The sequence below is a fragment of the Heterobasidion irregulare genome (assembly GCF_000320585.1).
Source record: "Heterobasidion irregulare TC 32-1 unplaced genomic scaffold scaffold_08, whole genome shotgun sequence".
NCBI lineage: Eukaryota > Fungi > Basidiomycota > Agaricomycetes > Russulales > Bondarzewiaceae > Heterobasidion > Heterobasidion irregulare.
The window spans coordinates 129294-154377 of record NW_009258204.1 but is presented as its reverse complement, the minus strand read 5'-3'; the positions used below and the strand labels follow the sequence as shown (position 1 = coordinate 154377).

The window sequence follows — 25084 nt, the reverse complement described above, 5'->3', positions numbered from 1 at the left end:
GTACAGGCAACATGTCGCTTCTCCGCTGCCTCCCTTCTATCCGAAGCGATGTCATCACATCCTTGCACCCTAGGATGTATGTGTGCAAGGCTCGTAGGTTCGCTACAGCTTCTGGAGAGGTTCGTATCAAAACATCGGCTTCGCGGAGAGATTTTCTGATTCAAAGCTATAGCTGAAGAAAACGGGCCTTTACGACTTTCATGTCGACAACGGCGCCAAGATGGTGCCCTTCGCCGGCTATTCCATGCCCCTCGCGTACGGATCCATTGGTCAAGGCAAGCACAACGCTCCACGCGCGTGTCTGCAGTTTTTGAAAGCTCAAAGTTGCTATCAGTTGCGAGTCACAACCATGTCCGCACCAACGCGGGCCTCTTCGACGTGGGACACATGGTCCAGAGCAAGTCAGTGACTTCTGAGCCTCCTGCGCTTCAATACTCGCCGCTTACAGTGTCTAAGTTTCCGAGGCGCGACAACGACGGCGTTCTTGGAGTGGCTCACCCCCTCTTCCCTGCGCTCACTCGTGCCCTACTCCTCCACGCTCTCCGTCCTCCTAAATGAGCGCGGCGGCATCATCGATGACACTATCATCACCAAACATGCCGAAGACGCGTTCTACGTGGTCACCAACGCAGGCCGCCGCGACAGAGACCTTGCCTGGTTTAAAGAGAAGCTGGAAGAGTGGAACTCGAGCCCGAAGTCCGCAGGCGGCAAGGTCGAGCACGAAGTACTGGAAGGATGGGGCTTGCTTGCCCTGCAAGGTATGGTTCTGTTTTTATGAGTCTTTTGAAGTGCTCGCTCACTAGGTCGATACAGGGCCTCAAGCAGCCAACTACTTGCAGGGCCTCACTGCCTTTGATCTCCAAGGCCTCACATTTGGCAAATCTGCCTTTGTGCCCATCGAAGGCTTTAACCTTCATGTTGCTCGTGGGGGCTACACTGGCGAGGACGGGTTTGAGGTTTGTCTTGAGGCTTCATTAATACTAGTCCTCTTGCTGATCTTTTCGAGGATCTAGATTTCTATTCCTCCATCGCAGACAGTCGAGGTCGCACAACTACTTTCTAAGGAGCCAGTGCAGCTCACTGGCCTGGGCGCGCGGGACAGCTTGCGTCTTGAAGCAGGCATGTGCTTGTACGGGCAGGATCTCGACGAAGATACTACACCTGTAGAAGCTGGTTTGACGTGGGTCATAGGTATGTCCTTGCTCAATTTCCGAACCTGTTCACTTGGTTTATCCGTGTACGGGGTAGGCAAAGATCGAAGAGAAGCTGCCGACTTCATTGGCGCGGAGAGTGTGCTCAAACACTTGAAGGACGGCCCTCCGAGACGCCGCGTCGGATTGATAGTTGAAGGAGCACCCGCCCGTCGTAAGCCTCTCTTCTCGCTCTGTTCGACACAACCGCTAAACCACCGGGATATTGACCAGAGGGTGCTAAAATCATTGCGCCGTCGAGCACAGAAGTCATCGGTAACTCTTCCCCAACGAGCTTCCACCCGATTCGCTCGTTAATACTTACTTATACAGGGCAAGTGACGTCCGGTATCCCTTCACCCACTCTGGGTAAAAACATCGCCATGGGGTACGTTCAGTCTGGTTGGCACAAAAAGGGCACGGACGTGCTCGTTGAGGTCAGAGGCAAGCCACGCGCGGGCGTGTTGACTCCGATGCCATTCGTTAAGCCGCAGTACTGGAGGGGATGATTGATCGTGAGGCTTACGATTACGCCACTTTAACGAAGGTATGTCTTCCGAACATCCCTAGAAATTGGGTCGAGTACTCATCGATTCCGCGACAGAAGTCACACTCTAATTGATTGTGTGTTGTGCTTCTATACAAAGGTACTTTCAAAACAAACCGCACATATGGCGTCCATTGTTCACCGAATAGCATGCAATCGAGCTTTGAACGTCCGTACACGATCCCAGCATAGCGTCGTTGGTTGGAGTATAATTCGTTCGAGCATAGTGAGCGATAAGTGTTGCAGCAACAATCAAAAGTCGATACGCCTCTAGCAACATTCTTGGACAAGGCTGCCGCGCTTTTCATTAAAACAACTCTATATGAGGCTCCTGACTAGCGACGATAAAGTTGAATAATAGTTGGCGGACTTTTAGGGACTTCTGCAGAATTGGTTTTCGCTGAGTTCAATCGTTGCCGATTGGCTACGTGCCCGGCCCGTCCCTGCCCGTCCGTCTGACTCTGTCCGACTCTCAGCAGTACCCTCACTGCATGGCGAGTGTCCCCAATCGCCGCGGACGTTGTCACCGCTGACGATCTCAACGAGGAGAGGGCTTACTCTACACATATATTCTAGCCTCGTCCAATCTGGCCGCAGTCGCGACATCAATGACGTAGTCTTCCACCCGTGCCAACAGTCCATTATAAGACTCGCATAGCCTTCGCGTCCTCGCTCCGAATGACCCTCAGGCTGTGCCAACGCTCTCTCATCCTTTCGCGCTTGCATCATATACCGTCCATCAACTTCGCTGCAGAACACTTCTGCGCTCGTGTCATGTCTACTGCTGCTTCCACGATGAGCACTCTAACAGAGTGGACGCAGTCCCACTTCCAAGTAATCTACGCAGCTGCATCCGAAGATGCCTTTAACGCTGCGATTGACGCGTTCTTTTCGCCGAATGTAGAGATGTATAACAATGAAAAGAAGATGACAAGGGAGGACGCGAGGGAAGAGATTGCGCAGCGGTGGAGGGGCGCTCAACGCGTGGACGTGAAATGGGAGAATTCGATTGAGGTTCCCAAGGAGGGGGAAGGGCTGACGGGGAAGGAGGTAAACAGTTCCTCTCATCACTCTCTCCCTGTTTTGCTGACAGATCTTAACAAGGCTGGCCTCGTCAGTGGGTTTTTTGTTGTTACACGTTCGCTCAGATTCCGCGTGCGTGCAGCACCCATGCAGCAGCTCAACTACGTTACTTTCAATGGCCGGTTCGTCGGTTCGCTGTCTTTTGCATGGATACCATGCATATTGACTGTGTATTGCTATCATCATTAGCGTTGAACAAGACCCTGCCGTTGAGCCCGACGAGCAAGGCGACCGCCGACGCATTACATACCTGTACCAGACGTCAATCGACAAGGCTGCGCCTCTTCATTTGCATCCTATCCCCAATGCACCTATCAAAGAGGATGAAACAAAGGCATAAATCCAAAGTTTACGTTCATAGACTCGAAGATATCTTGGATACATTTTCGGAAGGTGGAAAGGACGTTACGATAGCAGAGAAACGTGCTTGGCCGGTTACATGTAGGATACGGGACAATGTATGATCATTATTTTCCTCTGATCAACTCGAAGAAACTGATTCGCCTGGCCCGAGGAGTCAACAAACAAAATAGCAAGGACTTTGTCATTCGGTGTACACTGGCGCTTACAATAGGCGCTCAGGATGACGTCGACTTGGTTTGAAGCACAAGGGTTTTGTGAGCTGCTGTAATTAACTATCCGAGGTCGCTTGGAGCCCTTGGCTGTGTTGAAGGTCGAATTGTAAGCTACAGAATCTGTCTTGTGCTATCATAGTTAACAAGTCTTAGACCCTCGTCTTCGGCATCTTCTCATCCTATCAACCAGCGATGCCGGCATAATCGAATGCGATGCAGAAATTGGATAGGTGCCGCTTTGCTTGATTAAGATGGCGCCGCAACGTGCTGCCGATCATCGATCGACTGTTGAACGAAGCATTGCAGATGATCTTTGAGTTCTTCTCGATGATATCTCTCAAGCCATCTCCACATCTGTTCCTAGAGGAGGTACAGACCTTGATGCTCAGTGTTTACAGCCGTTCTTAGCTTATTCCGATGATTCTGAACTTAGTAGTTCGTTATGGGTGGGACGCATTACTCAGCACAATTGCGGTGACTATGCTCATAAAATTTCAAGCTTCGACGTCAACAGTGGGCGCAAATACTACTGATACATTGTCCCGTCCCTGATTGGAAGACGTTTAACGCAATTTTTTAGAACTCGATCAACCCTATCGCCTACATAGTCACATAGTAGAGGTCAGCTGGGATTGCGCGGGACGCCTACCCGCAGGACTGAGGCTCTTAGATTGTTGGGCTGATTGGGTGAAGATGTAGGTGATGTCTCCAGTTTCCATGAGGGGCGTTGTGTCCTATTCTTCAAAGGTGTCCATAATCCGAGGTGAATTCGTTATTTTTCTGATCGGATCAGATTGACATCAACGCGTTGATGATCTTCGTGCAGTGTGTGTGCGATTAGCGGCGTCTGCATGATGGACGACGTAGATGATCAGATGGTGGATAACACCCGTTGCTCGGACCCATTTGTACGAACTGCCTGATGTAGTTCACCCCTCACAAACGATTACTACGGGGGAGGAAAACGGAACTATCGTTGCCGCGCTTCGAGGCAATGCGCTGCTTCATATCGCTCAACTCCCAAACGAGGTCTCGGAAAAGATTTTTACCCTATGCCTCGATCCCTGGACCCCTTTGGCACACCCACTTTGACACTCAGTCGCTGCCTGTTATGGATGCGGCTCGCCTATGTTTGCCACCGGTGGCGTCAAGTTGCGCTTCGCTATTCCTAATTATGGACTCGTATCTCGAAGAACTTGGCAAAGGGGCTGGTTCCACTCTTTATTGACAGGGAAAGTCATCGGCCTATGCACATCATTGTAGAATTGCGCGACCGTGACAACCGACAGGACCTGATCATATCCATCTGGCAGCGCATCCGGTCATTGGAGATCATCGGCAGCACTTCGCCTGTCGAGAATCTTTTAGGATGCTTGATCGGTCATATTCCTTCACTAGAGCAGTTGTGGATCGGAGGTCACAGGTACCCCTCTGGTAATCACGCACTCTTGCCTGCGATGCTGTTCGAAACCATCAGCTCATTCTGGGAAACGGATCTCGAATCGAAGACACGGGCGATGCATTGCCCTCGTTAGATCACCTCGTCCTCACAGGCAGGACGACACCTGTCACAATATGTCACCTGCTGCGAAGGACTCCAGAACTACGGACGGCAGACATACAAGAGATAGGAGACACTCCGCAATCAGATGTCGGCATAGAGCCCTTGACTTTGCCACATCTTCAGGTCCTCCTCGCAAGTTCTCGCGATCACGGTACCCTCTGTATGGACACACTATTTGACAACCTGCGTTTGCCCTCACTAGTGTGTCTCCACGTCAACATTCCTCGACTTGTCCCAATCGATTCCAAAGGTCTTGATGGCGTCATAAATGCTCTAAAGGGGACTGTACACCGATTCAACGGAGTCGTGTACCTTATTTCGAGCTTCATTCTAGATAGTCCGTCTCGCATTCCGGGGAGAAAAACCTTGCCGTGCTACGCTTGGAAAGAATCTCGTGGGAATACCGAATTTCCACCCAATCCACTTCCTTTCCCTATCGATCCTCAGGATTTTCCTGCCTACCTTTCCTATGACTGAGCTACAGATACGCTTTCGCCTCTCAACTTTTGCTGGCAGCTGTCCAAACACCTCCGTTATCACACCTTTTTTCGAACTCATGGATGCTCGGAATGGTCACAATGTCTCAGTGCTTTCAGATCTGTGGAAACTTTCGTGTGGCACGAATGTAATGTCGTGATCAACCTACTTGTCGCCTTGTCACCACCAGCCGGCGAGAACGTGCTTTTCTCAGGAAAATACCTCTTCCTTTTCTAAAAACACTCGGCATTACAAGCCGACCGATCGAGGATTCTGAGATATACCGATCGCATGTACTCGGATTGCTACTGGAGATGCGTGAAGCAGTAAACATACCATCGTAATGTGTGGACTTCAGAGGGTGCAATCGTGTTTCAATGTCACTCAATCGATTATATGGGAAGGTGAAGGTAATTTGGGATGGGGTTGAGATTGTGCCGGACAGACATATAGTAGGTGGGCCTAAAGAGGACAACTCAGAGGCTCCATCACACTTCACTCTACAATGATGATTAGGGCTGTATGCGCAAGGGCTTATCTACTCACTACCTTGAACAATTTTGTTCACACCTAGCACCTAGCGACTGCTCTGTTTCATCAAAGTTTGTACTGTGAAGCGGTCGTGTATCTGCGATCTTAAGATCTGAGTCCGGGCGTTGCCGAAGAGAGCGAGGCCTGTTCTGAGCTAGTCCTATCGCTAGGAGAATTTCACAGGAGCTCTACTCTGTGCTTCAGCACATCTCTCATCATCCAAGTCTTTGTCTCTGCTGCATCCGGATATATCTAGCCCCTGACATCCAGATATTGTCTATCGAGCACAAATAAGACATCATATCAACTCTATAGACTTCGGCCTACTCGCTTATCTACTTTTGTCGACCTCGACGAGCTTTGATGTCAACCTCTCTACTCGAGTAATGTTTTGTCACACAACTTGCTCTTTGTGATACAAGCCAAGTAATTAGTGGATCCATTCGGCCACGTCGAGTGCCCTCATGGAATATCATGTGTAATAATGAGATGTCGTCGGAGGATGCAATGGAGAACATTGTGTGGCAATAAACATGCCATCGGGGGAAGGATAATGCGATCGAGGTTGCTGGGGCTTACAGGGAACGCCGTGCGTGTCTTTTTGCATCCTTGCTTTGTTCATCAAGGGAAACATAGGCTCGTCAAAGGCCGGTGTTTTCAATGCACTCCTCAGTGACATGTTCATCATTACTTGCCCATACAAATGCCGCATGTAGGCGGCACCGTGCAGCAGGTCTCGCCCCCGCAATCATGACTTGCGGTTCGCCCTTCATTGTCATTCTCAACTATTCTAAATTTACTTTGCTCTAGACATGAATTTGCATCAGGCCAAATTCTGCTCTTGAACCGGACTTGTCAGACATTTGCCGACACGTTATGTCTGCCTACCAGACGTCTGTTCACAAGTCTGAAGCTTTTGAGTCTTGAGCCTAAACAGACTAAGAGTAAGGTTAGCTACGTGCGCCTATATCCTCAGAGGATCTTCTCTGCCCATCCCCGTGTTAGTGACACTATGGCGAGGTGAGGCTTGTGATGATGAAGATAACGCATGACCCCGCGCTTGCTTCCCTCCATATTCACTACCACCACTATACCTCTCGGCAATGGCAATCCGTCTAAGAAGAGAATGCAACTCAAAATATTTCACGGTATGTGGTAAAATGCGTCATAGACCGTCAGTTGTGTTCATTCTTATTGCTGAAAGCATTTATACTTAGAAAGCCGTATAGCAGGGTCAACGTGTGCGCTGTCGTGCGAAAGAGTTGAAGAAAGAGTCTTTTATATGCAGAAGGTCCGCAGAAGCTCAAATTCAAAGCGCGTCTCATGGCAAGGCTATGCCGCACCTGCATCACGAAATTAGTTTTCAATGATATCGAAGGATGATGACGCATATTCGATCTCCTAACAGACGTAACGAACTCAATTGTCTCCATATCGAGGCGCTCATTACGCCCCTTCGAATGAGCGCCATCATTTTTGAACGAATATGGCTGAGATGCGTTTCGGCGTTGTTCTTTCTTCCACACAGAGATAAATCGACAACCACTCTCATACTAGGACAAATCGACACTCGCTCTCATCTGACAGCTTCTTTCCCCTTGGAGTTGCTTTGTGGCTGCGATAGTTGGCAGCTGGGAGCTTAAGGGTGGCGGTTTCGGAACACGATTTCCGGGACCAGACGCCGTCGTGATGTTACCATGCGCACTGATCTTTATTTGTGTGATCTCGGGGCATCTATCTCACTTCTTTCTCTACACCCTCCGCTGAGTGGTCACTGTGTCTACATTGTTTGTCCTATCCGATGGCACAAAGTGAGGGATCAAGTCGGTGAGTTCTGTGATTATGGAGAAATTCTTCTACTCATTGTGTGATGCTAGGTCCAGCGCTACGACCGAACAGCTCCTTCAACAGATTCTGCACGCATTAGAGAAGCCGACGATGGAATATCGTGACGAAACCCATGTCCATACTCGATTTTGGACAAGTTACAAAAATGAAGCCAAGGAGTATGACGACGAATTCCTTAGAAAACGAAACGGTGATCTCGATATCGTCCTTATCTTTGTGAGCGACTGCTTTTTTCTGACTGTGACTGAACTATGATGAACTGTATGATTTTCTCGATGGTTCAATAGTCAGGCCTCTTCTCCGCGGTCAGCACAGCCTTCATCTCTGGCATGCAATCCGATCTCAGCCCAGATCCCAACGATGAGACTCAAGCCCTGCTGATGATTTTGGTCCATACATTGAACAACAGCGCATTTACCACTCAGAGCACAGATTTGCCAGTGTGGAATGGTCCCGATTCCACAGTCGTTTGGGTTCAAAGCCTGCTATATGCGAGTCTCATGGCGAGCCTCCTTGCTGCTCTAGGTGCAATGCTTGGGAAACAATGGCTTAGCGATTACGCGGGTATTCGAAGGACTGGGTCTATTGACGCTCGCGGTAGGTCCAGACAACGGAAGACAATCGCTTTTGAGGCGTGGCACTTCGATACGGTGATGGAATCGTTGCCGATACTGCTGCAGATGTCGCTCATGCTCTTCGGTATTGGTCTTTCGGCATTCATATGGAGTCTCCAACATACCGTTTCTATCATCCTCATTGTCGCAACGTCTTTCGGAATCATGTTCTATGTCTTTATTGTTTTATCTTCCTTGGCGTACCCCGACTGTCCATTCCAAACTCCTACCTCGAAATTCCTTCGTTTGATTTTCGGTGTCATAGATCGATCTGCACGGTATGCAAGACAGGACGTCGCTTTCTATCATTCGACAAGACTATATCGGCTCGCATTGACGAGAGGCATCCTCATCATTGCCTTGTCAATTCGTCACATCATAGTATATACGCTGCAGACGTTGTCCAGGCTCACAATCTCCATCACAGAATACAGCACCCGCATCGTTCAGTTCATCTTCTTGCGTAAAACAGGGGGGCTTGCACCCTGGATGGGCCAATCCTTAGATGCTATAGCGGTTGCATGGACTTTAGAGGCATCCACAGATTTGGGCATCATCACCGCTGCGGCTCATATGGTCCCAGAAATCGAACAGTGGCCTGTCGAGATCAATGTCTTAGCCGCTCTAGTGCAGATACTCGACACCTTCGCCGATTGCTTCGACCAAAGTCAGCATGGAAGAATCCAGTTGGTCGCCGCAGCCGAAGAGAGAGCTCTTATTTCTGGGAAGGCCTTGCTTCACCTCTATTTTGCAAGACCCTTTACTCCCACTGACGACAATCGTTGGCCATTCAATGACCCAGTTGATGGGCGTGGATATCAAAGATTGTTCCATCCTGGAGACCACACTTCAAATGATTTTCGACAGCTACTCGAGAACTTCCAACCACCAGATGCGGATCTCAAGTTCATCTGTGACATTCTAAAGCGCACGTTTTATTCGTGGCTGGAATCTAATGATCCACTAGCCGATACACACAATGGATGGGCGTTGTCGGACGTATCTCAAGTTTCGGATGGCCTCCTCCACTGGTTCTCCCATGCCCTGATCCATTGTCTCAGCAACCCACAGCTCCGCGAGGCCATGAAACCGAAGGATGCAGCAGTGAACGTGATCTTGACATTGTTACCTCGCGAATATCTACCGAAGCAAATCTTAGCGAACTGCCTCTTAGCAGCGGGACTTCTCATGGGTCAGTCAATACATGAAGCCCCTCTCATACATTCGACTAACGAGTGAGTTTTCTCCATGACTATGAGGTATTCGGCTTGTTCATCAGGTTTTTTGTTCTTATAGTCATGAAGTTGGAATGATCCTATTATCTGTCTTTGACCAACTGGTTACAGTCATGCCTATTGCGCCGTCCAGTTCCAGACAAAACTCGCCGGATGCCGAAAGAGAATCATATGCATTGAAATTACTGGATCCCCTAATGCAGCTTCTGGTTGAGAATCCCCATTTTCACTATGTCATCCACAGCATCCGTTTCCTGAGGATTCCTTCGAACATCAGGTCAGATGAACGTAGGCAAGCCCACTTATTTAAAAAACTCAACTTTCAAGCTTCAGGTTTCGAGTATTCCGCATCTGCTCTGCGACTCAAAGTATTAATGGCATGTCCTGCCAGTATCAAGTCGCGATACCAGTGGTACATGGAACAGGGGCCATATGGACGACCAGCAGAACATAATGACCACCCGATTTCGCGCGGCACTAACTCGCACACGCGGGGAGTTTTAGATCCATCTTCACTGGAAAGCCATCGTTTATCTGAGAAGGTACTTGATATCGTGACTATTTCTCGACACACTCGGTCCAGCAACGCTCTCGCAATTGCAGATGGTCTCCTGATTCTATACGATATCCTAGACCTTAACACACACCCGGCTACCGATTTCAGGGCCCGGCTTTTCGATGTCATCTCTTGGGGCATGCAGCACCCTGCTTCACGCGTGTGTCACTCTGCCCTAAAGCTGGCCCACCGGCTGCGCCCCTGGTTGAGAGACCCGTTACCATGGACGGACATCCTTCAAGCTAAACACTTCTGTCAAAATTTCTGTGCCTCTCTCTTCCTTTCTGCGACTACGAAGCATGCGACAGACATGCCTGATTTACATATCCTAGATGATTCCCTTGACTATGACCGAGACATACGATATCTAGATATCATCTGCTCTCTTGCGCAGGCCGATCAATGGCACGAAGCCATCAATAGCTACGGACACATCAAGAGGTGCATTAACATCGCAAAAAAGCTATGCACGCTCTATGCAGGAGATGGACACGACACTATCCCATTATATCCCGAGTTATACGAAGGCTCAAACCATCTCGGATCGTACAAGGGAGATCTGTGGTCTCGCTTGATATATATCATTGTCAGCCCTTCCATGGCCGGCCTCCGTCAGAGATCGATCAGCCCGCTCAATGTTGACGAAGAATTGACATGGACGTTCGTCCTCGAGGCATGGAGAGCTCAAGGTGTTTATGATCCCACAGACATATTCATCTCGCCGATGGTCCAGTATACACTCGAGATCATCTCATCTCATCCGCATCGCGCGACGGCTTCGCTGCACGAAGATATTGTCGCGACCCGTGACGCGATGGCACTCCACTTCATAGATCAGGATGCCGTTGGTCTGTTCGGTCCACTTTTAGAGAAGCTACAACAACATGATGGAGCGGATGGGGATGCGACGAATTCAGGCAATTTGTGAGGCCGTGAGCCCTAGGCATATAGACGGCGCCGAAGAAATGTCCCAAATAACCCATATGAATCATTTCTCTCTCTTTCCTTTTGTCCTATATCGATTCATAGTTCGTGCTGCCAAGCGGTATTAGAATAGGAGATATGAGGACGACGTTTTGAACAGAGCAAGCAAGGTAGGAACAGACAATCATCTAGGGTCCTCACTCCAGGAGCCGTTTTGCCAGTTCTTCCTTGTCACTTGTCTCTTGCTCTATTGAATCACTTTTTTTTTGCGATGAACGCTGCCAGTTTGAAATGCCATGTCGCGCTTCAAGTTGCCTCGTTCAGCATGGAAAAGCTACAAGCGATATTGTTGCCAGTGCTCTTGACAGCGACCAAAAAACCAGCGTCGCTTGCAACACAGGCATGTATACATAGCTCTTCACTCACTTGACGTCCGTCTGAAATATCATGTGCTAGATCAGCAGAAAAGTTTCTGAGGAGACAGCATCGCATCCCAAAAGCCAGAATATTTTTTTCGACGAAGACATCCAAATTTTGCATAGGCAACTCACTATCCATGCAGATTTTTGATGCAAAGTTCTATGCTTGTTCCCGGAAACGGGTGGAATCATTTGTCGCTGGGCGCACGCTTGCCACGCAGTTCTACTTCGAGTAATCAGGGATGGCGATGGTATCCAGGGTTTGTGCAGACATTCTTTTCATTTTCGATGCCTTTCGCGGCCATATTATTTCTCCTCGGCCAAACGACACATTGCCTCTTATCATGAATAACACCTGTATCACCTTGATACCAGTGTCAGCAGTCAGATACGGATATCCGGAGACCACGTCGGAGGTTGAAGAAGAATCGTCAACGTTGCTGTCTTCGGGAAACTAGTGTCAGCCGTCACTCGTAACGCCACAGGAGAGATAGGGAGAACAGTGCGGTATGGTGTCGCTATTGTCGCATCTGTCTAGGGGGCATAGGATCAGCTGTGCATCGATGTAGAGCGCGCGGAGCGCTTAAGCGTGTGCGCGATGATTGACTAGTCGAACCGACCAGATCCACATAACTGCGGAACCTTCGGAGCGAAAGCGTGCGTTGATTTACGCAGGGAGGTCTCTGTGGTGATGCCTCTGCGGACAGCGGCCAAATTAGCGCTATATATGCGAAAGCCTTACCTGAAGGGGGACGTTAGTGCAGCTGTTGGATTGGCGTGCTTTGCGAACTGGGTATGGATAGGATTTGAGGACCAAAGGCATGCGCTCGATGAGGTTGAGGTTGAGGACAGGATGTGTGCAGCTCAGTCATGCAACATTTATCGCGGATGTTTTGTCGATGCAGTGACGATGCGTGCAAGGTTAGGGTTCGGGCATGGCGGGAGCAAGGCGGGCTGTTCTCAGCAATGCTATTCCTGGGTCGCTGCGCACGCCGACGGTCCATGTAGTAGGCTATCGCTCCCCACTCTCGACCACCATCTACCTCCTCGTCTGCTCCTAGACAATCCCAATGTCCTCGCGCAATCCATTCCGGACGCCTACCGTCACCCCTCAGCCCACAGGAGCATCTGCGACATCCTCGATCCAAGCCCTCACATCCTCGCACATACCACATGTCACCCCGCAACGCTCAGACACCTACTATCCTCCTCCAGCAGGCCGGCCACCGCCTACAACCTCCCAGAACTCATCTACTTCTCAACTCGGACAACTAGACACTGATCTCCCTGCACCCTCCACATCCATTAGCGAAGAAGCCCCTCCGGCATACACTCCAGCACCCGACATAAACGTCGGCGAAACCACGGTCGACATTGGACCTCGCAGGCCCTTCCAACAAGCCCCTTCACTTCCTCCTCCTCAGCAACAACCATACTTCACCGGCACGCCGAACCCAAATCCGCCACATCCCCATCCCCAGTCCCACTCTCAATGGGCTCCTCCACCAATGCACCCGCTCTCGCGCAACTCGACAGGAACCCCCGCCACCCTCGCGCCGCCCACTCTCTCTCGCAGGCGCTCCGGCTCCGACGTGCACGCTTCCGCCGCGCCTGCCTCGCCGACCACGCCGCTCTCCGACTTTGCCCGTGACTTCTACGCTGCGGGCGCCGAGGCGCCCGTGGCCGACGCAGAGAGCACGTCGACGAATGAGGCGAGCGCCAGTGGTCCTCGCTATGCGCCTCCGCCTGGGAACCCGCCTGGAAGACGGCCGACTACTATGGAGAATGACGGGCGGCCGACGCAAACGCCAGTGCCTGGGCATCCGCTGCTCAATAAGGGGCAGGTGCTCGTGTACCCTGCGGGCCATGAATGCACGAAATGTGAGCAGTCCCCCCTTGATATCTATTTCGCTTTCGCTGGCGAAGCAAAAACGAGCGAAACTGCCCGTTCGATCGAGGGCGCTTTTCTTACGCACGCATCTTTGTGTCTCGTAGGCAAGAATACAGGGTACAAGAACTTCGATCCCTCGCACCCGTGCCGCAAGTGCTGGGAAAAGCATGCCAAGCCTTTCACCGGCGCGCTCGTCTACATGCCCTGGGACCCCATCTCCGCCTCCACCTCCGCGTCCTCGAACAAGCGGCAGACGTACCAGCGGCCCTTGCCCGTGTTCAGGCCGCCGCAGTTCTCCGCCGCATCCTCGTCGCACCACGCCGATTATCACCGGCGCATCGCGTCTCAGCCGCCTCCCACCGCTCCCATGCACTCTCCGCCCCCGCATCCGCCTCCACCCCAGCATATGCCCTCGTCGTCTCCGCACCCTCCACCGCCTCATGTGTACTCTCCTCCGCCGCGAACGCAGCTCGTTGGGTGGGGATCCATTCCTCCTCCTGGTGCGGTAGTGATGCGCCCCGGGGACCCTCGATTGGGTGGCCAGCTTTGTTGGAAATGCAGCGGGCGCGGCGCAGTTACTTTTCTCTTGTTCGAGGAGCGATGCGATCTGTGTAATGGTGTCGGGAGGACGTTCAGGTGACGATCTCAGGACATGTATTAGTGTGACTTGTTTGATGATGTAGGATGGTCGATGGACCTGTGTGTTGTACGAATTTTCTCTGCCATTTGTCTCTACTGTAGTGATCGTTGGACCCAGAGCGGATGTTGAGACTGAAAATCAATTGACCCCGTCTATGCTAACGTTATGTCAGTCATCCACGCTAAACGAGGTATTAACACTATTCTATAGTGTCGCAAGATGGAAAATTCTTGGATAAAGGATTGTTTCCCCATCTACAACTACTCGCGTTCTAGAAAGGTGTGCACCTATGGGCCGAGAGCGCGGACGATTTCGAAGTAAAGGTCACCTGGTATGTTTGAGAACCTGATCACTGAGTTCCTTCGATCATCGACCTGCAGGCCTGGGCGACGTGAGAGATGATCGTATCTTGTTTCCTTTCGATTGCCCTATCGACATTCAAGAGCCAGGGAGACGCCCGCGCGAGAAGGCTCTTTATCGACAATCAGGAGCCGAGGAGCCGCCCTTCCGAGAGATTTACCTACGCATTTTCGCATGCCTGAAAAGGAGTCTATTACCGGCCGTGCGCGAGTCCTTGGAACATACGTGACTCAATTGGTGACGGTCTCGACATCGACATCATTATCGCTGGTGATACGACTGCCTCGAGGAGCAACCAGAAGCACTGCGCACGTCCGGAGACCGGTCAGCGCTTTCGAGATTAGCATCACGCGAAGCTATCTTCTGGTCTGTGCTAGAGACTGGAGTGTGTGAATTACTAGCGAGCGATCCAGGTGATCAAGATTGCCATCCGCAACATAGCGCTGGCATCGCATGTCATCACACAGAACACAAGAGAACACAATCAGGCAGTGAGGCATGGAAGAGATGAGATGGAACCCAGCGGAACCTCACTGGAATCTCCCACTCACCCGTCACGGAAGTAGCTGATTTTCCAAATCGATGGGTCTGTGTCTTGTTGTGTACGAGACGGCGTCCGTCGTGAACGCGTGAGGCCTGAGGATCGCTGCGAGTCAGAGGTATTTTCAGCGGGTCGTGTTGGAGCTCAGATAATGAGCGCAACTGTGCGCCAGAAGCAATAAGGCTATCCGCCAGCGCCAGTGCTTCGACAAAAAAGGCATTGTGATGCTCGACTCGCCTTTTGTCTGTGTACCAAACGACACTGAGTGCGACGAGCCTGAGAGAAATCAGTAGCCGGAAGCATTTTACAGACGCCGGCAAGGCTCGCGGAGAATGAAATGGACTTGGCCTCATGTCCTCGGCTACAGCCTGGCACAACTTCTTGCTGCAACGTGTTCGTCCTCGACCACTGACCAGCTCCTCGCCGCCAGCATTTTGCCATCCCCTCATCGATACGTCCGATATGGAAAGAGACAATACGCACTCCGCTCCTTCAAAAATCCCAGCATACCGGATGCGGATCTCTCCCTCGACTCACGTCTCCATCACTCTCACCTCCTTTACCCCGTTCTCTCCTGCGCCGGTCGACGACATTCTCCTCTCAAAAGCAGTCAACATGGCCAGTCTTGCCCGCACCAGCTCTCATGGGGCTCAAACTCCCAATATCGACGACCATCGCGCGTGTAAGTCTATCAGCCACGTGCATGTCCAGGCGCTCGCTCATCTACACCGCTTAGCGACGAACACATTTGGCTATGTAGAAGGCGAAAATGATGCTCAGCGTGATAGACGTGTGGTTGACCAGCTTAGATTGGACATCTCGACGCTCCAAACCAATTCAGCTCGGGAGCTCCAGGCAGTCAAAACGGATATGACCGTCAGGTTTGCTGAGGTCAACGGGACTTTGGTACAACATAGTAAAGACCTCTCCACCGTCAAGACGACAGTCGAGAGTCTTCAAACTTCAGTCGAGAGTCTTCAAACTTCGGTAGAAGGCTTGAAGAAGCAAGGTGACAAGCATGAGGCTTTGATACATTCGCTTCACACGATGATGGAGAGGCAGGAAGAGATGATGAAGAGGCAGCAGGAATCTTTGGACAGCCATAGTCGTATCCTCAAGCTTTTGGCTTCTCGTGCTGACGTAGATATTTTGGAGGACCTCCCGGCATTACAGGCTACTGGGAGCGCTGTTGCTCTTCCAGAGGTCGTCGTCACCCACACTCCCACTTCATCGGTGTCTAGCACGGAGCCGCAATTCCGTGCGAGTACCCCGCCTTCACCACCCAGTCGAGCTGGCCCCTCCACTCTCCCTGTCCCATTCTCCCAAACCGCCCCGTCTTATCGCCTCTCCGAGGAAAACGTGCTCTTGTCTCTCCCTAATGTCCTTCGCCTTCGGACACAATCAGAGCCCGACGTGCGCGAGGCCCTCGGAGCGCGCGAAGGACGTGAGACCTTCCGTCCCCTCGAGGCCGACCGTCGGCCAGAAGTGAAGAAGGGGTTCCGAGATGTGGCTAAACTTTTCAGGAAGACTTTTGTACGTCCACCTTCCCGCTCATCGCTTTGTCCTACGAGCTGACCAGAGTATGTCATGAAGTCTAACAAGTCAGGCTGATATTGAACGCTGAAAGTAACGCGGATTCTCATACACTCATTCCCTTTCCTCTGTTCCGAATACCCTACCCTGTGCCGTTTCCATCGTGCCTACGGTAGCTGGTAATGGCCAATCGCCATCTGTATAATGATGTTCTCAAATGTGGTCCTTCTGCAGTTCCTTTCGCATGCTTTCATTAATCTATTTCCTTCCCCTCGACTGCCATGCTCCGGGTCGCTTGCCTTGAGGATGCGGATGCAGTCTCACCAGACACGACTTTCGCGTTCGTTAGATGTCATAGTTGCTTTGATAGTCTACGACACCGTAAACATTGATATTCTACTGGCGCGCGTATATGACTGAGTTTGCAAGTACGGACAATGGTCATAGCAGAGAGGGTACGAAGTTGATAGTTACCTCGTATTCTTCACCTCAAATCATAGGGAAACCAGATGTCATACAAAACGTCCGTTGTGTAGACACGCACATCGATAAAGAACAGTGCACAACCGTAGAGGGAATAGAAGAGGTGAATGCATCCATCTTGAAGCAAACGTGGGAGTTCAGAAAGTAGGCAAGTCTGAAGAACAGGGAATGATTCCGGCTGCTGAGGACATGATGTCCACCACTGGCAGTGAGGAACGGACAGTCAGTCCAGCTGAAGGCTGGAGAAGTTCAGTGCAACTCGCTGATTTCCTCTCGTCTTCTCCACACCAATACAAATTGGTACGCTGACATCGCTCGGTGCACCGCACGTTGAGCCGAGGTCGGCCGTGCTGCCAGTGTCGGTAGTTGGCCGCGCGGCGGAGGATTGCACAGCAAAGTGCATCGAGCAATTTCTCGTCGTTGTGGCATCGGTAAATTCACACGAGTCTTGCGCTCCAGAGGCGCTGATACGCTGGAACCCAGTCGTCCAGACACATCCAGACCTCCAGCCATCCAGAAGCTTGTCGCCATTTAGGTAATTAATTATCGTATTCTATAAGCTACACTCAGAATGCGATATATTATATAAATTCATTAGTATAATGGTCAGCATATTTATTAACATGCATCTGGGAAATCACTCTTTTGTATTATACTCTAATTAGTTCTATTTATGCATAATTAAGAATGATTAGGATTAGAGATTAATTGCTTACCCCCTCCTAAACCTGTTCTAATTAGACATAATTTTCCTAAATTAGGAATTATTAGGATTGATTATAACTTGAAATTTCGGAAAAATCATAATAAATCAAGCATCATAGTTCTCATAGCCTTCTTATAGAGTCATGTCTATTAAAGCACTAGTTAAATACCTAAACACAGAATATACCTTATAACAAACTTGCCTTCTGCCAGAGTTGAACCAACAACCTCATGTATGCAAGCACCCGGGACGGATGCTCTAAGCCACTAAGCTATAAGGTCTAATATACTAACTTGGTAATCTAAAGAAGTAAGCATAATATAGGCAATCTCAACATCTCAAACTTTATTTAACATTTATCTTCTCTCTGTCTTATAAATAAATAAGTCAATAAATACCCAAAAAGTTAGGCCTTTTAGGATTTATTTTAAATGCCGGCTAAGAAGATAATCAACTAATAGAAAATAACTAATACACTTTATATAGGATAAAAAACAAATAGTGGCACTTACACAATTTGGATTTAGAATATATAAAACTATGATTGAGTGTAATATTCAATAGGACTCTATTAGTATAGACAATGCTACTTAATTTGCAAAATTTGATCAAAAACATAATTATGAATAATTAGCTATAATTAGCTCAAATTAGTATCATTAATTATTATTAATAATTAAGATCCAATAAGAGAGAGGGGTTTTCCAAATAGTCACCAGTAAGATAAAGAGTAAGGACAAGGGTATATGTATGGCATGCCTATGTATAATTAAGCACAAGATTGTTGGAAATAATCTTGATATGCTTGGTACATATATTTCCTATATAGTAAGCAAATATATCATTTTGGCACTATATACCAATATGACTGTCTTTTTCACAGCCCAATAGCTAGAGGAGAACACCAAGTTTGAGCATCTTCTATATGACAAGGCAATGAATAATATAGATGGTGCTAAAAATTGTAATATTAATGGCAATAATAATTGTGTGCTACATGAGACAGTATTGACCACTGTACCAATAGACAAGGTCTGCAAGGCTGCATGTAGCAAATCCCTAAGCCCAACCCACATGTTGTGTTCTATATTGACTAGTAGCAGGCATTAGCTAACAATGATAACTTTGATAATCTTATATGCAAGGCCAAGGTACCAAGGTCTTCATAGCCTCTTGTGGCAGCTGCTAAGCTGCTAACAAAGTGGCTGGGGGCATTAATGCATATTTCTCTTTTTCCAATGTCCCTTGTAAAGGCAGCTGGAAAGTTAGCAAAAGAGCTACAAGATGATGGTGCAGGCATATGTAAAGGAGAGTAATTGTGCTGAAGCAGCATAGAATATGCCATATCTGCATCTTCTTGCTAATAGAGCAGTAGTACTTACTATTTTCTGCTGCTAATTAAAGACTTTTTAGTATGGAATTAGTGCTAATATCATGAAATTAGAAACTATCTTTTTCGCTACAGAAAAAGATGGATCCCAATTTGGAAATCCAATCCAATGCTTATAATGTATTGCTTTCAATTAGAAAATTGGACACTTTTAGATGCTATTAACACTTTTAGATACTTTGAGACACTATTAGATATAATCCAGAGCTAATACAAGGGAGTGATTTTCCAGATGCATAAAAAGCCTGTGAAGTGTCAATAGAATCCAAGAAGTAAAAGTTCTTAGACAAAAAGCCCTCTCCAAATGGACCTATAAGCAAAGCTCTACATGTGACGCAGTTGGAATAGATCATAGCCATGCTCTTGGCACTGTTAGCATCAAACTTAGGACAGACAACCCATATTCCAGTCATTTTGTCAAGTCTGTTATAAATAGGTACAAACCATTGTATAAGTGCACAAGGATAAAAAACATCTTGGAAAATAAAGGGAAATAACAAATACACTATACCAATGGCCATGCCTTGCATACCTAGTAAGTTGGCATCTATTTTGATAGAGACAGTGCTGCACCATATATACTGCCTGTACTAGCTTGGGTTTGACTAGATTTGCTCTTGGTATATATTGCTAATGCTGCAGAGATTACTTGGAGCATAAAAGCATGCAACTGCAGAATTAAAGATAGTGATGCAGCTATTGAAATTAGGGCAGGCTATAAGGGAATTTTCATGTAATTGTAGCTCTGCATCCAGATAGATCTAGTCATAGAGAAATCTTTGGATAGGTTTCAGGAGATAGGGTTTGTTGATATGCTGGGCTAATATTAATAACAACCTTCTGTTGTTAGGCACTTACTCTACTATCCTAAGGGTATGGTGGAACTTAGAGGGTTGGAGGTGTTACAAACTGCTCATTCGGTAACCCCAAGAGTAGGAGGTTCTTCCCTAGGTCACTCGTAGAGAGAGAGGGTGGAACGATGGTCTCGACTGTACGTATAGCACAGGAGCCAGAGATGTATTGTGATGTAGCAATAAAGAGTACTGTAGGAAGACAGTACTAGAATGAGGTACTGTGGTAGGAAGACCACAGTGAACAAAGAGAATAGACTGAAGATCCTCAGCCTACTCTATGGGCCTTTTATACTACTTTAGGAAATAGGGCGTGAGAATACCATATATGTATCTGTAGGTATTCTCTAAGTTGTCTCTCTCAATAACGACTCTTGTGCTTCTCCGTTTGTCTCTTTCCAGCCAGGAAAGACTAGGAGCTTTATGCCCGGGGTGTGAGTAGTTTGTAAGGCAGCATTCTATGCCCGCATGCAATATGGCTTGTGATACTCGACCAACGATAAGGTGATCTGTTGGGAGTGGATGACCAAGGTTATTATCTGTACCTTGTTGTACGCTTCAACTCGTGAGGCCACTTGATATTTGTGATGATCATGTCGGAATAGACTGCCGTTAAGGCCCGACAGAACGTGATCATAACAATACCCCCTTTCTACGTCCTATTTGCCTAGTAGGACAGTGTCTTGTGCTTTATTGCCACTCCATATACAATTTGCTTTCTTGATCCAACAATGGGTCTCCAGATGCGACTTCTGGGACATGACTCCGTTTTCTGGGAGGAAGACTGACTTACGTCATTTGATTCTCTAGGAGTTTTCCATCTCCGTTGAGCTATTTGTTTCTCGGCCATAACGTAGGGGTACCACTCCCTGGGCCACTAGGATGTTCTTCCTTCACCCATAAGGTTTATTTTGCCGCGGGTAAACCTCTTCATGGTTTTACTCCAGCCTCCTCTGGAACAGTATCAAGAAAGGCGCATGAATGCGAGTGGTGTGTGAATGAATAGAAACTCTAGCATGTGGGTTCTAGTTTGTGTCATCAGGTTCTTTTTCTTTCTTCTCCAAGGGCCAAACCTCAGTGTTTCCAGGATAGTCGTCTATCCTCATGACTTGTTAGTTTCTCTTGATGATGAAGCATGCCCACAGACAAGTAGGTTGATCGCTTTATGAAGGCTTAGGCCTACTTCTCCAGGCTACTCTATCGTCGTCCCAAGTAGTATCGCTCCCATATGGTAAGCTCATCTCCGGTGAGGTTGCTAGCCAAATCCCAAGCAGTATTGTCCCCATACGGTGGACTCATCTCCGGTGAGGCAGTTTATGGCATCCAGAGTTTGTTTGTCATAAACGTGGGCCTATGGTGGGGAATATCACATGTAGTGTTGGGTTCGAGGCAAGGATGTGAAGAGAATTAGACTAGAAGGGCGCCGTGAGGAGCAAGGAGGAGTCTGACTCCTTTTCCAAATTGGCCCATTCACATGCACGAATAGATCTCAAGACCACAGCTGATATATTTGTTGGGTTGCGAGATATATCCACGATGGTAGTTTAAACGTCTTGCCGGATGGTCTGTAGTTTATTGTCATTGTGGACGATATTAAGGCGCTCTGCACCTCCTAGTAGTTTACTTTCTAGGTCATTGTGGACCTGCTTCATCATCAACATAGAATATCTGTAGGGAAAGATGTTTCTGTACGCCGGAACATCCATCGGTTATGTGCATAGGGCTCTAGACCAGACTTTATCCCGCAGATTCCACTGAGGCATGATAGGAACAGTTTATACTATATCAAACTGGATAACTTGTAATGTCTCAATTTGTGAGACCACTCAGTTTAATACCGTGAGGTAGGCAAACTTGCAGTTTAACGCCGTGCCATAGGCAGAGGCTATTGTCTGACTATGTCCCTCGAGTCACGATAGGCTTTTTCTTCCAAGGATGAAGGTAGTTTACCATCATTCCGGACGTTGTCAGTATCATTCTTGTCAAGAATGACATTGACAATGATCCCTATACTAAAACATCTGGAAAAACACCCCCTTGTATTAGCTCCGGATTATATCTAATAGTGTCTAAAAGTATCTAAAAGTGTTAATAGTATCTAAAAGTGTCTAATTTCCTAATTGGGAGCAACACATTGTGAGCATTGGATTGATTTCTGATTTCATGATATTAGCACTAATTCTATACTAAGAAGTCTTTGATTATTAGTAGGAAATAGTAAGTACTACTGCTCTATCAGTGAGAAGGTAAAGATGTGGCACATTCTATACTATTTCAGCATATTACTCTCCTTCATATATGCCTATACCATTATCTTGTAGCTCTTTTGCTGACTTTCCAGCTGCTTTTATAAGGGATATAGAAAGAGAGAAATATGCATTGATGCCCCCAGCCACTTTGTTGGCAGCTTGGCAGCTGCCACAAGAGGCTATGAAGACCTAGGTACCTTGTCCTTGCACACAAGATCATTACAGTTGTCATTGTCAGCCAATGCCTGCTACTGGTCATTATAAGACACAACATGTGGGTTGGACTTAGGGATATGCTATATGCAGCCTTGTAGACCTTGTCTATCAGTATAGTGGTTAATACTGTCTTGTGCAGCACACAATCATCATTACTATTGATATTACAATTTTTAGCACTATTTATATTGTTTATTGCCTTGTTATACAGAAGATGCTCAAACTTGGTGTTTTCCTCTAGCTATTAGGCTGTGGAAAAGACAGTCATATTGGTATGTGGTGCCAGAATGATATATTTGCCTGCCATATAGGAAATATATGCATTAAGCATATTAAGATCACCTCCAACAATCTTGTGCTTATTTATATATAGGCATACCATATATATACTCTTGTCCCCACCCTCTACCTTACTAGTAGCTATTTGGAAAACCTCTCTCTCTTATTGGATCTTGATTATTTATAATCATGTTTTTGATCAAATTTGCAAATTCAGGTAGCATTGTCTATACTAGTAGAGTCCCATTGAATATTACACTCAATCATAGTTTTACACATTCTCAGTCCAAATTGTATAAGTGCCATAATTTATTTTTATCCTATATAAAGTGTATTATTGATTTTCCATTGGTTTAATATCTTCTTAGCTGGTGTTTAAACTAAATCCTGAAAGACCTGACTTTCTAGGTATTTATTGACCTATTTATTTATAAAATAGAGGAAAGATAAATGTTAAATAAAATCAGAGATGTTCAGGTTGCCTATATTATGTCTACTTATTTAGATTACCAAGTTTATATCTTAGACCTTGTGGCTTAGTGGCTTAGAGCATCCGTCCCGGGTGCTTGCATACATGAGGTTGTTGGTTCAACTCTGGCAGAAGGCAAGTTTGTTATAAGGTATATTCTGTGTTTAGGTATTTAACTAGTGCTTTAATAGACATGACTCTATAAGAAGGCTATGAGAACTATGATGCTTGATTTATTATGATTTTTCCGAAATTTCAAGTTATAATTAATCCTAATAATTCCTAATTTAGGAAAATTATGTCTAATTAGAACAGGTTTAGAGGGGAGGTAAGCTAAAAATGTCTAATCCTAATCATTCTTAATTATGCATAAATAGAACTAATTAGAGCTTAATACAAAGGGGTGTTTTTCCAGATGCTCAAGATTACTGGAAACTGAACGAGTGGATGATAAAGAACAAATACCCACTACCTCTGATTGATGATGTAATAAGAACCATTGCAAAATTGAAAGCAAGAATCTTCTCCAAATTCGACATCAAATAAGGGTATAACAACATCCATATAGCAGAAGGAAATGAATGGAAGATGGCCCTCATGACCAAGTTTGGCCTGTTTGAATGCCTTGTCATGTTCTTTGGTCTTTGCAACTCACCCGCCACATTCCAAACCATGATGAACATAATCTTTCACAACCTAATTGTTGCGCAAGTCCTTACAGTTTATATGGATGACATCTTGGTATTCACAAAGACCATAGAAGAACATCGGCAAGTGACAACTCAAGTCATGCAAATATTTCTAGACAATGACCTATTCCTGAAACCTTCCAAGTGTACCTTTGAAACGGACACAGTTGAATACCTTGGGTTCATCATCTCCGCAGATAACATATCCATGGACCCAGTCAAGGTAGAAGGGATCGCCGCCTGGCCAACGCTGAAGAACCTGAAGGAAGTACAGTCATTCCTTGGCTTTGGAAACTTCTACAGAAGGTTCATCGAAGACTTCACTACAATGGCCCAACCTCTCAATGACCTAATAGAGAAGGACGTACCATTCATATGGACTGACGAGCAAAACACGGCCTTCAAAAACTTAAAAAACTGCTTTACCTCAACCCCCGTCCTAATCTATCCCAATGGCAACCGCCCCTTCTGATTCAAAACTGATGCATCTGATTTCGCCTCCAGAGCTATCTTATCACAAAAAAACCCCAACGATGGATGGCACCTTGTCGCTTACCTATCTAAGTCTTTCAATGCGGCAGAGCGCAATTACAACATCTTTGACAATGAACTACTTGCCGTCATACATGCCCTCGACCACTAGCATGTGTACTTGGAAGGTGCAAGACACCCATTTGAAATATGGTCCGACTACAAGAATCTTCTGTACTTCTCCACTGTCAGAACTCTCTCTCGTCGGCAGGCACACTGGTCACTTTTTCTATCCTACTTTGATTTCACACTTGTACACAAACCCAGTATCACCCATCGGCCCGATGCTCTGTCCAGGCGTCCAGACCTAAAAGAGGGGGTAAAATCAGATAACAAAGACCAAGTGTTGCTACAACCCCAAATGTTCATCAAAAGTGCAACAGGACGAGGTACAGTTGAAATGCTCGACAAACAGCTGAGACAAAAGTTAAAATAAGTCACAGCTAAAGACAAAGAAGTAACAGAAGCAATGGGGCTTATCAAAGCATTAGGACCCAGAGCACTCTCGAAAGGACTACAAGAATGGAATTACGAAGATGACCTCATCTGGCACAAGGGAAGAATATACATCCTACCTGATGACAAACTCAAAAGAAGAATCACAAAAATGTACCACAACTTGCCCACAACCAGACACCCAGGACAATAGAAGACCTATGTCCTGATATCAGACAACTTCTGGTGGCCAGGAAT

The 25084-nt window shown here is 47.3% G+C and overlaps 6 protein-coding genes across 6 annotated transcripts; 5 read left to right on the top strand and 1 right to left on the bottom strand.

Annotated features, from left to right (window-relative positions):
• Window positions 1-11: 11 nt before the first annotated feature.
• Window positions 12-1699, top strand: HETIRDRAFT_103954 (uncharacterized protein; the record flags this gene model as incomplete). Its single annotated transcript, XM_009550593.1, has 9 exons — window positions 12-119; window positions 173-299; window positions 335-401; window positions 457-758; window positions 814-956; window positions 1014-1191; window positions 1249-1365; window positions 1425-1466; window positions 1524-1699. 9 exons carry the CDS (start codon window positions 12-14, stop codon window positions 1697-1699), a joined length of 1260 nt encoding a protein of 419 aa, XP_009548888.1.
• An 833-nt stretch (window positions 1700-2532) lies between these two features.
• On the top strand, window positions 2533-3160 carry HETIRDRAFT_324521 (uncharacterized protein; the record flags this gene model as incomplete). Its single annotated transcript, XM_009550592.1, has 3 exons — window positions 2533-2787; window positions 2842-2950; window positions 3021-3160. The coding sequence occupies 3 exons, from the start codon at window positions 2533-2535 to the stop codon at window positions 3158-3160; spliced, it is 504 nt and encodes a 167-aa protein (XP_009548887.1).
• Window positions 3161-7768: 4608 nt separating this feature from the next.
• Window positions 7769-11148, top strand: HETIRDRAFT_428469 (uncharacterized protein; the record flags this gene model as incomplete). Its single annotated transcript, XM_009550591.1, has 4 exons — window positions 7769-7794; window positions 7845-8031; window positions 8103-9664; window positions 9726-11148. 4 exons carry the CDS (start codon window positions 7769-7771, stop codon window positions 11146-11148), a joined length of 3198 nt encoding a protein of 1065 aa, XP_009548886.1.
• Window positions 11149-12570: 1422 nt separating this feature from the next.
• Window positions 12571-14094, top strand: HETIRDRAFT_435303 (uncharacterized protein; the record flags this gene model as incomplete). The annotated part of the gene is made up of 1 exon (XM_009550590.1): window positions 12571-14094. Exon 1 carries the CDS (start codon window positions 12634-12636, stop codon window positions 14092-14094), a length of 1461 nt encoding a protein of 486 aa, XP_009548885.1. The 5' UTR covers window positions 12571-12633.
• A 1317-nt stretch (window positions 14095-15411) lies between these two features.
• On the top strand, window positions 15412-17126 carry HETIRDRAFT_386709 (uncharacterized protein). The gene is made up of 3 exons (XM_009550589.1): window positions 15412-15677; window positions 15732-16528; window positions 16589-17126. The coding sequence occupies exons 1-3, from the start codon at window positions 15458-15460 to the stop codon at window positions 16604-16606; spliced, it is 1035 nt and encodes a 344-aa protein (XP_009548884.1). The 5' UTR covers window positions 15412-15457; the 3' UTR covers window positions 16607-17126.
• A 2151-nt stretch (window positions 17127-19277) lies between these two features.
• HETIRDRAFT_323557 (uncharacterized protein) lies at window positions 19278-19640 on the bottom strand (the record flags this gene model as incomplete). Its single annotated transcript, XM_009550588.1, has 1 exon — window positions 19278-19640. A coding segment is annotated over one exon (363 nt), but the record flags the coding sequence as incomplete, so codon positions are not given.
• Between the last annotated feature and the right edge of the window lie 5444 nt (window positions 19641-25084).

What these genes read in the sequence shown, in the direction of transcription:
- HETIRDRAFT_386709 (XM_009550589.1), top strand. Translation starts at nt 15,458, where the DNA reads ATGGAAAGAGACAATACGCACTCCGCTCCTTCAAAAATCCCAGCATAC. An exon ending in TATCGACGACCATCGCGCGT is followed by an intron (nt 15,678 to 15,731) that starts GTAAGTCTATCA and finishes TACACCGCTTAG; the next exon opens with CGACGAACACATTTGGCTAT.